The 12685-nt window shown below is 58.0% G+C and overlaps 3 protein-coding genes across 7 annotated transcripts in view; all 3 read right to left on the minus strand.

Moving 5' to 3' along the window:
- LOC116243432 (uncharacterized) overlaps nucleotides 1-12685 on the minus strand; it is a 284197-nt gene that overhangs the window by 239792 nt on the left and 31720 nt on the right. The window lies entirely within an intron of this gene.
- LOC149913272 (uncharacterized) lies at nucleotides 341-5523 on the minus strand. Of its 2 annotated transcripts, XM_090130268.1 has the most exons (8): nucleotides 5159-5523; nucleotides 4462-4869; nucleotides 3815-3880; nucleotides 3414-3473; nucleotides 2782-2853; nucleotides 2314-2406; nucleotides 1746-1893; nucleotides 341-1480 (listed from the first exon to the last, which is right to left on the minus strand). In XM_090130268.1, the coding sequence occupies exons 2-8, from the start codon at nucleotides 4646-4648 to the stop codon at nucleotides 1318-1320; spliced, it is 789 nt and encodes a 262-aa protein (XP_089986394.1). In that variant the 5' UTR covers nucleotides 4649-4869; nucleotides 5159-5523; the 3' UTR covers nucleotides 341-1317. The 2 variants fall into 2 exon arrangements, with proteins under 2 accessions (XP_089986394.1, XP_089986395.1); XM_090130269.1 differs by lacking the exon at nucleotides 5159-5523 and having other exon boundaries at nucleotides 4462-5012.
- Nucleotides 6999-11005, minus strand: LOC149913273 (uncharacterized). Its single transcript, XM_090130280.1, has 3 exons — nucleotides 10946-11005; nucleotides 8682-8938; nucleotides 6999-8297 (listed from the first exon to the last, which is right to left on the minus strand). Exons 2-3 carry the CDS (start codon nucleotides 8934-8936, stop codon nucleotides 8040-8042), a joined length of 513 nt encoding a protein of 170 aa, XP_089986406.1. The 5' UTR covers nucleotides 8937-8938; nucleotides 10946-11005; the 3' UTR covers nucleotides 6999-8039.

Below are 12685 nucleotides of genomic sequence, written 5' to 3' on the forward strand. Positions count from 1 at the left end.
AGGCAGGAAATGTGCTCATAGTTCTTGCTTGGTTCCTATTGCAGAGCAAATGATTGCCTGCTGTCCGGTAAAGCTCACGCAGAAGCACTGATGCTTTTGCATAATGCACTGCCACCCTTGTCCCCTGCCCGAGCCGGGACGTAGGGCACCCGCAGCCTCTGGGCAGCCTGGGCCAGGGCCTCGCTGCCTCTGGGGGAGGGATTTCCTCTACACATCGACCTCAGTTCCCACTCTTGGAGTTCAAAGCCATTCCCACACGACCTGTGGCTGTCTGCCAATGCCAAGTGGCACACAAGGTCTGGCAGTGGACCATGACAACAGTACAGCGTGGACAACTGTGATGGTACTTTCTATTTATTGGCACAGCACAGGCTGGAAAGCCCCGGTTGATGCCAGCTGTGGTTCTCTGGCTGTCAGATGATGCCCCCAAACCCACACACGGGGTGCTCCCAGCTCCTGACTGATGGTGGAGAAGTGGGAGGGCAGAAGTGATGCTGGGGGAGGAAGGGGCGGGGGTCAGGGGGCCGCTGTGCCTGTCATACTTCCCCCAGGCAGTGGTTTGACAGGTGTTACGTGATGCCCCCCCTGAGGGGGCCGCTCCCACCTCTTGATGGATGGTGGAGAGGAGTGGGAGGGCAGAGGTGTTGCTGGGAGGGCTGGGGGCTGCAGGGCCTGATATGCTTCCCCCTGGCATTCTGGGTGGTTTTTGGGGTCTTGGATAATGGCCCCAAACTGGGTGTTGGATAATGACCCCGAACTGACGACCTACGGGGGCCACTCGCACCTCCTGAAGGATGGTGGAGGGGAGTGGGAGGGTGGTGATGATGCCCAGGGGACGGGGGGCTGCTGGGCCAGTTGGCTTCCCCCAGGCAGCGCTTGTCTGTCGGCTGGACAGTGTCCCCAAGTCTACACTCTGCTGGGCTCGCTTCCATCCCCTGATGGATGCTGGAGGGGAGAGCGAAGGCAGAGGTGGTGCTGGGGGCTGCCAGGCCTCTCAAGCTTCCCTGAGGATGTGGCTGCCGCCAGGCTGACACCCTGAGGGACCGCTCCCGACCCCCGAAGGATGGTGATGGGGGACGGGAGGGGGGTCTTGATGCCCAGGGCGGCTGGGGGGCTGCTGGGCCTGTTGCTCATCCGCCAGGGTGCCGTTGTTTGGGTGCCGGCCGATGAGCACAAGTTTCCAAGCCAAGGGGGTTCCTCCCGTCCCCTGAAAGATGGCGGTGGGGGACCGGGGGTGGTGTTAATGCCCCCCGGGCTGCAGAGCCTGGGCTGGTGGGCTGTGGGGCCCGAGGCGGGGGCAGCTGAGCCTGGCTGCTGTCAGGTCTGGCAGGGGCCGCCCTGGTGGTGCCATCCGGCCGCTGGGCAGGTGGTCACGGCCGTTGGCATCATGTCCATCTGCCAGGCCCCTTGAGGAGAGCAGGACGAGGGCAAACTGTGGCCGCGGACATCGTGCTGGGCTCCATCAGCTGCAGCGAGGCGCCTGCGGAGAGAGGAATGTGCTGAGGGCACAGGAGAGCCCCTGCTCTCCTTCCTCAAAGGCAAAGAGCCTGTTTCAGGCCCAGCACTAAGAATGGGCTGCAGGAACGGCCGTGCCAATTCAAACATCTGATAGCGTAAATCTCAGACCACGTTAGCCAACAACTAACCGGCCTCTGTGCTGCTGGAACTACAAGTGCCTCCGGGCTCACAGCAGCTGCACAGTAAAGAGTTGGGCAGGATGGGGGTGGGGGTGAACAACAACTCACTGGTTTCTCTGCCTCCATCGCCGGATAAGCAGACAGAACGTTATCATGGCTGCCAGCATGGAAACCAGGAAAGCTGCAGTCAGTGCCAGGCAGGACTTCAGTAACACTTGATCTTCTGTGGTGTTTGCACGTCCTTCATCTTCCACACCTGGAGGAACAATGTGCTCACTGCTGTGTCTCGTGCCCTACTGGCAGTCTCACAAGAGGTCTGACATGGCCAAAAATGTTGTCTTGCATTTTGTTGGCCTCCAGGAACACGTGAAAATCCTCGGGCTGCAATGCTTCCCTGATTCCAGCGAAGCAAAGGGAACTCCCTAAGGCGCTGCACATCAAGGCACTCTGGAACCTCTTTTTGGCCTCTCAGCTTTGTTTACACTCTGGCTCTGCCACGGTCCAGACCCTCCCGGGCCATGGATTTGCTCCTTCTTCTCCATCACGCTCTAAGACTCCTTTTGCACTCGCCCACCCTCGCCTCCTGAGGCTGGGTAGTTGTCTGACTAAATCTCACTAGAGCAGAAGGAGAGCGTGTGGATCTGTTTAATCAGGGTACAGACAGAAATACACTCACCACGTGCTTCCTTCTTCATGATTCTCATCAATAAATGGGACAGTCTCTTGGAATATTTTCCATCTATCCATGCCACTTTCCATCCGCCAGGACCTTAACAGAAAGCATTAAGATAAATCTCAGAGAAACAAAGCATTGAACTGAGCGGTCTCTTCGGTGAAGTCAACAAAGACAACAGCCACCCTGGGATGCTTGTGGGGCTCCAGCACAGGAAGCGGCCGAGGATTTGGCACAGCCTTCCCTGGAAGCAATTCTGCACCCAAAGCATGAGGAGAACTTCCCACCACACACTGCAATCTACACAGCTGCACAAGAGCATCACTGAAGAGCAGATGGTGCCAGGGGATCGTGTGAGGACAGGGCACGCACATGCAGCTGTGCATTCTCACTCACACCTGCAGACATGCCTGGCTGACAGCAGGACTGTGAGCTGGCATCTCTCAAAGGAAGCAAAAACTCATGGCATACCAATACGAGTTGCTGGGGCTTCTGTCCTGGAGCTCAGCTGGGAAGCTGGAGACCATTCGACTCCACCCGCACCTGTACACAAACACAGAGCAGCTCCTGTCAGACATGGCCAGGTACTTGTTCAGACTGCAATGCCAGGTTTGCTCCACAGCGCTCTTCTCTCCCTGCTACACAGCAGCAGCTGGCAAATAGCTGCTGGGTGCCTGCAGCAGCACCGTGCCAGTCCAAGAAGGAACCATGTGTGGAACTGTCTGCAGAAGGGAAGGGGCTGCAAGGGGAAGGGAAGATCTAAAGGCCCTTTCCTTTGGGATAGCCCATCGGAGGCTTATGGAGCAGATTATGCTGAGCCTTTGGCAAGACACTGCTTACAGGCGCAGCTGTAAGGAGAAACATTGCCATGGTGTGTTGTGATCTCTCTCTTCCTTAGGGACCTGCAGTGACTGGAAGGGGCTCAGCTGACGACGTGGCACCCAGGCTTGGGTCGAAAGTTGCCAAGCTGGAGAGGTGGGCAGTTGGCTGGCACCCAGGCTTCTTGTGGAGTAGAAATCACCGGGCAGCGAAACGCTGAAGCCTTCCTGAACTACCACAACCACATATGAGCAGAGAGTGTGAGATGAAGGCTGGTGACTTACCCCTGGCATCCAGCCCAGGCTCAGGACCAGGATTCGGCTCTGGTAATTCACCAAGAGGACCTGCAGGCACAGAGGTGATCAGACACAAGTGAGGAGAGCTTCCACTGCACCTTGGGGCCTGGGGTTTTTTTCTGCAGTGACCTGCGAGGACTGGCTGCAGGTCAGGGAATGACATGGCCCAAACAGCAAACGTAGAGGTTCTCTCCTCCAAAAAGTGGCAAGGGCTGCCTTCCCACAGATACGTGACAACTCTCCAAATAAAGAAATACTCAGGACTGATCTGTGTACAGCCTTTGAGGCACAAAGAGACTTGAAAGACCCTTGGAGGTTCCTGAGTACCCAAATAAACTATGACGGCACGAACTTTTCTGCCTTCAAGGAAGCAGACACTCACAACTTACCTCTGGGTTTCCCCTGAGGCACAAAAGTAGTCATCGCCCGACCGTCTGCATATGGAGCACCATCATCTAGAATCAAGAACAGAAGAGGGATGTTCCCATGGCATGTTGTCATCTCCTCCCTTAGTGATGGGGGAGGGCTCAGCTAGTGGGATGGCAGACTCAGGCCGTGACTGCCAAAGCTACAGGGTGACCTGGAGCCTGGCACTGGGCAGCTTCCCGAAGCTCTCCAGGCCATGTGCGACAGCGCTCCGGGACCGTGTGGAAGAGCACACCAAGTAAAGACACCTGAAGCCATCTGGGCTCCAGCCGGGGGTCTCTGCTGGGAACCAGGATTCATCTATGGGGAGCACCGGGAAGCCGGAGCAGAAATGCTCCCGCTTTTCCCAGCACACATCTTCTGAGCTCCCCCTCGGTCACCCCCGGGCGAAGAGCGTGCTCAGCCAGCAGCAGAGCCACGGCCCGGCACGGCTGGAGCCAGCCCTGCAGAGCACTGCTTCCTCACGCCCTCGCCCGGCTCCTGCGCTGCTGCCTGTCCCCCCATCCCAACACCCCCACGGAAGGCAGCCCCAGGGCAGCACACGGGGACAAGAGCCCGGAGCTCTCGCCCTCGCCGCCACTCGGTTTTGGCCCCATCTCTGCCCACCCACCTGCTGCTGGCGCTCGCCACGGAGCAGCACAAGTCTCCTGGGAACATATGGCCATGAGGAGGAGGAGGAGAGCAAGGCGGGCAGGGGCCGTGGCCCCCCACACTCGTGCCATGCTGCCACCACCACCGCTGCAGCCACAGCGAGTGCTGCTGGGCGGCACAGAACGCCTGGGGCACACGCTGAGCATTGTGAGCTCACGGCACCAGGCGGGGCGTTGTGACCCCACGTCCCCACGATGCACATCTGTTCCGCCACCAGGGCCAGCTTCCCCCTGGGCTTGCTGTGTGTGCTGTCGTGCTGGGGAGGATTCCCAGGCATCTAGAGCAGCAGGAGACCACTGATGTCACATGGACAGCACGGAAATGGGGAATGGCTCGGCTGGGAGGGGACATTAAAGAGACAGAGACGCTGTCAAAGGAGAAAGAAAATCACTTCAGTGTTGTTTTGACTGCTTCATGCAGATGCAGAGATTCACTTTTCTCTTTTAATGCCCAAACAGAAGCCGGTTCTTCAGTGACATTTCCCCTTCAACCCTCCCACCCCACCCGCTCTCCCCTCCCCTCACCCCTACCTCTCATTTTCTCCTTCCTCTCCTCTCCCCTCTCCTCCCCTCCTTCGCTTTCCCTCCCCTCCCCTCCCCTTCCCCCTCTTTTCTCCCTTTCCCCTCCCCTTCCCCCTTGCCTTCTGCCAAACTTACCTCTCCTGCTCTTCACTGAATTCTTCTGGATTCCCTTGCCTTGCTTTCCTTTGCAACGCTATGCGTTGCTCTCTCCATATTTCTTGCCAGCCATTCTTTTCTTAGCTCTTATTCTTCACTTTTTACTTGGCTTTTTTCTTCTATTCTCTTTGCCTTTCTTCTCTTTTCTTCTTTTAGTCCTTTTTCCTCTTTTCATATATTATTTTCTCTCTCTTCTTTTTTTTTCTCCTTTTATTTTTTTTCTTTTTCATTTTTCTTTTTTGTTTTTTTCCATTAAATACTTTTTTTCTTTTTTCATTACTCTTTTTCTTTTATCTTTCTTAATTTCTGTTTTTGCTCTTTTTTTTCAGTTTTTTCTGTTTTCTCTTTTCATCTTTTCTCCTTATTTTTATTATATATTCTTTTTTCTTTTCTCTATTTTGTCTCTTTCTTTTTCCTTTTTCTATTTTTTCATCTTTTTTTCTTTGTTTTCTTATTTATTTTTCTCTTTTTTTTTTCCTCTTTTTCCCATTTCCTTTAATCTTTTTTTTGGTTTATTTTTCCCCCTCTGGATTTTCTCCTCATTTTCTCCTCATTTTTTTCTCTTTTTTCTTTCTCTCTTTTTTTTTCTGATTTTAATCATAAGTTTTCCTTTAACCCTCCCCTCAACCCCCCCTCCCCTCCTCTTCTCCCATCCCCTCTTTTCTCCCTTACCCTCACCTCCCTTGCCCCTCCACTTCCCCCTGCCTTAGCCTACCATTACCTGCCTGCCCTTCACTTACCTTCTCCTCACTTCCTTCTTCTTCATGCTCTTGGCTTTTGCTGCTATTCACACCAAATCTCAACACTTGCCTGCTCTGCTTGCTGCTCTGCCAAGTGCCTCTCAGCTCTGCTCACAACTTCACGCCCACTGCCTGCCCTTCTCTATTCCCCTCTCGTGCCCTTCAGGCTTCTGCTCCCCTTGCTGAGCAAGCCCGTGCCCGGTAGCTCCCCTTCAACCTCCTCCGCCCTTTGCCTTCCTCCAAGAGATGCTTGCTTCTGGCCAGCACTCCTGCCCGCTGCCTAGCCCACAGCCCGCATCTCCTGGGGAGACAGCAAGGTGGCCTGGAGCTGCCCACACCTCCTCCCGGGCACGGCTTCTCAGCTTTGCTTCAAGCCCACAAAAAACCCCAAGGAGCTCCTCTTACCTTTGGGCTCAGCTGCTTCTCCTCCCCCAGCCCCCTAAATCCCTCCCCGTAGCTCTCCCCAGCCCCTCCCACCCCCCAATGCTCCCTATAGCACCGTGTCCCCCCGTTACCCCCTCACAGCCCTCTGCTGCCCTAAATCCCGCTGTACCCACCCCTATCGCCCCATGTACCCCGATACCACAGCCGCTGCAGCCCCGCCTGCCTCCCTATCCCCCCCCCGCCTTCCCAGCCCCTCAGCCCAGCAGGCTTCCTTCCCTGTCCCGGTGCCGCTCTCCGTCCCTCCCGGCTCCGGCTCTGCTGTGCTCAGTACCGCTCCCGTCGTGCCGCGGTTCCGTCTCGGTGCTGCCCGGACCGCTCCGGCGCGCAGCGGCGGTGCGGGGCGGCCCGGGCTGCGGGAGCGCCGCCGCCTGAGGGGAGAAGAGCTCTGAGCCGGCTGTTAACGGCCGCTCCCGCGCGCCGCGCCTCAGCCAATCGGAGCCGGCGGCGCTGCCGCTGACCAACGAGAGCCCGAGTGCGGGAGGGACCGGCACCTGACCAATGACAGCCCGGGGGCCGGACGGACCGGCACCTGACCAATGACAGCCCGGGGGCCGGACGGACCGGCACCTGACCAATGACAGCCCGGGGGCCGGACGGACCGGCACCTGACCAATGACAGCCCGGGGGCCGGACGGACCGGCACCTGACCAATGACAGCCCGGGGGCCGGACGGACCGGCACCTGACCAATGACAGCCCGGGGGCGGTGCGGCGTGGCGCGGCGCTGTTGGTGGGAGGAGCGCGGGCAGGGGGCGGGGCCTCGGGGTGCGCCCTACTGCTATGGGGGTGGGAGATGGGACTGGGATTGACAGGTGGGAGATGGGGTTGGGATGTGGGGTTGGGAGCGAAGTTTGGAACTGGGCTTGGGAGCTGGGGTTGGGATGTTGGATGTGCATTGGGATGTGAAATGTAGGGTTGGGGTGTGGGGATATGGATATGGGGTGGATATGGAATGGGAGATAGGAAAATGGAATACATATGGGATGGGCTTGGGATGGACGTGGGACCAACACTGAAGAAGGTGGGATGGATTGGGGATGAAATAGGGACGCGGGATGCGATTGGGATGATAGTGGCATGGGATAAGTAGATGGAATGGACATGGGATGCGTGTGGGGATAAGGATTCGGAATGGCTATGGATATAGGGTTAGGGATGGGGATAGGATGTGGGGGTATGGATACGGGATGGGTTTGAGATGGCTGTGGGGTGGATATGATGGATATGGGATGGGATAAAGTTGTGGGATACGGACGAGGGATGGCTACGAGATGGGGCTGTAGTGGTTATGGGGCCATAGGGGCGATGGGGCCAGGATGCTGCAGTGACCTCTGTCCCCAGAGTTTACCCCCAGTGTGACACATGGAGCCCCACAGCCGCTCCTCTGCCCTTTATCACTTACATGGGGAGGACATCCCCCAACCCCCATGATCAAAAATAAACCTTAATTAGAAAAGTGAGGGGTGTCAACCCCGCCCCATGGGAACAATGTTTTCTGTGGCGTCTCCAGAGGGCTGCCCCAAACTCTGGGGGGTGTTCACAACTCTAGGATATGACACCACCAGGGTGCCATGAAGGTGTCCCAAGCTTTGGGGTGTGACACAGGGATGTCCCCAGTTTTGGTGGTGTGACATTGTCATGTGGTGTTCCCACTTCCCCGCGAAGTCCTCCAGGTGGTCACGGTGTCCCCAGCTTCGGCTCAATGTCCCCAGGGCTTTTTTTGTTCCCTCTGCATGACGGTGACACCCGGCGCCAGCTGCCAGGAGTGACGCCCAACGGTGATGACACCGCATCACGGCTGTGCCACGCTGGTGTCACACAGTCCCCTCTGGCGGTGGCACAGAGGTCACCACCGTGCGTGTCCCCGTCCTCATGGCAGACGATGGTGACAGCACCAGAGGACTCCGGTGTCACCGGATCCTGCGGTAGGCAGGTCTGGAGGGGTGACAAACAACAGTGAGAGGCTCAGTGACAGCATGGTGACAACGTGGTGCCGCCTGTGCCTGCCCCCATGTGATGGTCAGAGTGCAGGGAAGGGTGTCACCCGTTAGGTGGTGACGCACAAGTGATGGCGACACCAGATGACGGTAACAACAGTGACAGCCAGGGATGGGGACACTGCGTCACGGCTGTTCCACATCGAGGGCATCCTGTGTCACGGCGTCACCTGAAGACAGTGACACTCAGTGACACCCAATGGCATCCAGTGAAGGTGACACCCAACGATGGTGACACCAGCGAGCCCATGTCACACCTGCACCAGACCCCACGTGTCCCCTGACTGTCCCCAGCCCCCCTCCCTGTACCCCTCCTCATCACCTCTTCAATGAGGATGGCACCGTGCTGAAGTTGTGCCACCATGGCAGGGGGGGCAGACATGGACAGCCAGGTGACAGCGTCCAGGAGCTGTAGGACGCTGATGGGGCTCTCGAGGTACGTTGGTACGGCCCCAGGTTCCACGGTTACGGTGACAGTGAGAACTTCGGGGACAGGCGGTTGTCCGGTGTCACCCGGTGGCCCTGGGGGGAGTTGTTTCCGTGGGGCTTTGCACAGGGATTGGTGGGAACCATCCATTTCTGAAAGGAAGTGGCAAAAAAAAAAAAAGAAAAGTGACAGAGTATTGATTTCAACGGAAACAGACATTTTTGGGGGCAATCCCACGGGGGACAAAGAGTGTGTTACTATGTGAGGTTGTCCTCAAAATCCCCTTTGGAGACCTCTGGAGGACTCCAGGAACCCGTGGGGACCCCAAGACACCCATGGGACATCTCCAGACCCTTCCAGAAGACAATAGGACCCTCTGAACCCACCTGAGGACCCCCCCACATTCCACAGGATCATTCTGGGACGTCTGCAGACCCTTCTGGATGAGTCCAAGGACCCCCTGCATCAATTTGAGGACCCCCTGGACCCTCCAAGTCCTCTCTGGGACATCCCCAGAGATGTGTCTGATGACGGGATGACTCCAGGACCACTCAGACCCACACGAGGACTCTCTGGACCCTACCAGACTCTACTGGGACATCTCCAGATCATCCCAGTGGCTCCTCGGAGCTCCTGGACCCATCCTGGGAGCTTCCAGATCCTTCCAGGGCCCCCCAGGACCATTCTTGGGACCCCCTGGACACCCTCAGGATCCCTCTGGGACATCTCCTGATCCTTCTGTATGAATCCAAGGACACCTTGGACCCACCTGGGGACCAACTGGATGCCCCAAACCCCTCTACAACATCTCCAGATTCTTCTGCATGCCTCCAGGGCTATATAGGGGGGGGGGCTCGTGGGGAATCTATGGGGGGAAAGGTGTGAGTGGGGCTCCGGTGAGGTGGAAAGAGGGTCTGGAGGTGGAGAAAGGTTGGAAGGGGAAACTGAGGGATTGTGGAGGGCTTCTATGGCGTGGAAAGGGGCTCTGAGGATGGAGAGCGGGGGTTGTGAGGGGGAAAAGAGCAGAACGAGACTTCTGTGAGTGGAAAGGGTCCTGGGGATGGAGGGGTACGTTGTGCAGGGGAACTTGAGGGGTGGAAAGGGGGCTTTTGTAGGGCAGAAAGGGGGGGTCTGGGAGTGGACGGGGGGTTGTGTGGGGGAAAAAAGGGGTGAGTTGGGTCTCTGTTGGGAGGAAAAGGGGTCTAGGAATGGAGAAGGGGTGGCAGAGGAAATCTGGAGGGTTGTGGGGGGCTTCTATGGGGTGGAAGGGGAGTCTGGGGGACACCTTAGGGAAATAGTGGGGGGGAGAAGAGGAGAGTGGGATGTCTATGGGGTCGAAAAAGAGTCTGGGGGGAAACTTAGTGGCTTGTGGGGGGGAAAGGGGTGAACAGAATTTCTACAAAGCAGGAAGAGCATCTGGGGGTGGATGGAGGGGTGGGAGGGAAGAGCCAGGGGTTGTGCGAGGCTTCTATGGGGTCTGGCTGAGGGGGATTGGAGGTCAAAATGAGGGAATGACTGCAGGGGTCAGGGAGGAGCGCACCGGGGGTACAGGGGACTCTAGGGGTCAGAAAAAGGGGCCAGGAGGTGGGAGGAGAAGGGAGGACACGGGACCCTGGGGGTCAAATCGAGGGGAATGGGGGGTGGTAGGAGACTCTGGGGATCAGAATGGGGGAAGTGGAGGGGAGGGGCACCGGGGGGAGGAGAGGGGGTTCGGGGGTCAGATAGAGGAGACTGGGAAAGGGGGGGGACTCTAGGGAACAGAATGGGGAGACCGGTGGGAGGGTGGGGGGACACCAGGGATCAGAACGGGGGACTGGGGGGGGATGAGGGATCGGGGGGGGGGACGACCCGGGGATCAGAATGGGGGAGGCACAGAGGGGAGGGGTGGAAGAGGACTACGGCGATCAGAACGGGGGAACTGGAAGGGAGGGGGGCAGGGGGGGGGGTGTAACCCCGGGGGGCGCACAGAGGGACGGGGGGGGTGGGCGATCAGCGGCAGGGGGAGGGGGGGAGGGCAGCGAAAGACACGGGGTGGGGGAGGCGGCGAGACGCAGGGCAGCCGCCCCCGCCGAGGGAAGCCCCGAGCAGCACGGAGACCCCGCGGGGCCGAGGCAGAGCGGCACGCGGCCCCCCCGCCGCGGCGCCCCCCGAACACCCACCTGTAGGAGCCGAGGCGGCGCCCGGAGCCCCGAGGCGCCCCGCCCCGCTTCCGCACGGCCGCCTCCTCGGGTCGCGGCGTGATGACGTCACTCGGCGGGGACGGCGCGGCGCCGTAGCGACGGACCGGCGCCGAGGCGCTGAGGCGCTGAGGCGCTGAGGCGCCGTCGCCGTGGCGACGCCGTCGAGCGGCAGCGCTCCTGCGGGAGCCGCGCCGAGACGTGCGGCGTCTCCGGCTTCCCCAGCATCGCTGTCTCCAGGCCGATTCCGAGCTGCTGGCGCTTCTTGAAAGCCGAGCGCGCATCTCTGCCCGGTTTTCTCACGGCTCCTGCGGCGGCATCTCTGGCCGCTTTCTCCTCCAAGGAAGAACCGAGCGGTGGCCCGGCCGGGCTCGGTGCGTGGGATGTGAGAAGGGCACAGCCCGGAGCAGGACCTGAAGAACGAGCTCAGCTCACCGCTGGCGCGTGTTCTGTAGTCCCCCGGGTGCTGCAGAGCTGCGCTGGACTCGCTGAGCAGCACGGCGTGGTGCGGGGATGTAAGAGCACACAGGTGCTCGGTAGACTTGCTGGGGCAGGGAGCTCTCACTGATGCTAAACTTGCTGAAACGAAGTGGCTCGTTCAGGACACGTGCCTGAAACAAATGCTGGTTCTCTAGGCAGAGCAGCCGGACAGACCTGTCAGCACTGGGAATTAAGCACGGCAGTGAGATGAGGCCAGTGATGCGTTCATGTAAGAGCAAGAGGTGCTTTGGAATGCCTTTATGGCTGCACAGCTCCTCGGGAAGCAGTTACACCTGCCGGCTCAATAAGAGCTGTCCCTTAGATGCTGTGCTGTGCAGCTGTGGAGCCCTTGCCCACCTGCACTGCATCTTTTAGATGCGTCATTGAGAGGAATTGAACCAGCGAGACTTCAGGGCTGAGCTCTAGGAATGGAAACTCCCTCAACTTTTGGAAGAGACCGGGTTTCTAAGGTCTTAAGACCTGGAGCTGGCAGAGCACACCCCTCTCTGCCTTTCCCCCGACTGGTTTTTGGGAGACAGCACATGGACACCCCTACAAGAAGTCTCAGGGTGTGGAAACTGACGCTCTTATTAGGGAAGTAAGAATACATTCCTGGCTCCATTTTGCTCTTGTGTCAGAAGGCAGAGATTTAAGCTGCCTAAAAGCACTTTTCCACAGAGGTTCCCACAGAAAGAAGGCATCCAATGTCTTCCTGTAGCTACGGAGACTCTGACTTCTCAACCCTTTCCAGGTATGTTTTACTGCCTCTTTCCACATTCAGAAATGGCAGCTGTGCAGAAAAACATGCCACAGGTCCTGCAGTGTGGGCCAGCGGGGAGTTTTACCCCGTCTCCTCCCTGATGTCAATCTGAAGTGATGTCCTTTAGTCTTCAGTATAACAAAAACATTCTGTGACCGTGCTTGAAGACAGTCTCTAATGGATGTTCTTCCCTGGTCAGCTGGCTGCCTTAGTTTGGGCCCTGATGGCAATGATGTGGTGATGGCAAGCTTAGTTCTGCTGTTTTCTCCTTGTCAGAATACTCTGACTTTTGAAGGAAGCAGCTTCTTGTTTCCTGCCTTCCTGCCTTCCTGCCTTCCTTGCTTCCTTCCTTCCTTCCTGCCTTCCTGCCTTCCTTGCTTCCTTCCTCCCTTCCTTCCTGCCTTCCTGCCTTCCTTGCTTCCTTCCTCCCTTCCTTCCTGCCTTCCTGCCTTCCTTGCTTCCTTCCTCCCTTCCTTCCTGCC

This window comes from Phasianus colchicus, chromosome 39 (genome assembly GCF_987193195.1).
Source record: "Phasianus colchicus chromosome 39, bPhaCol1.hap1.1, whole genome shotgun sequence".
Taxonomy (NCBI): Eukaryota; Metazoa; Chordata; class Aves; order Galliformes; family Phasianidae; genus Phasianus; species Phasianus colchicus.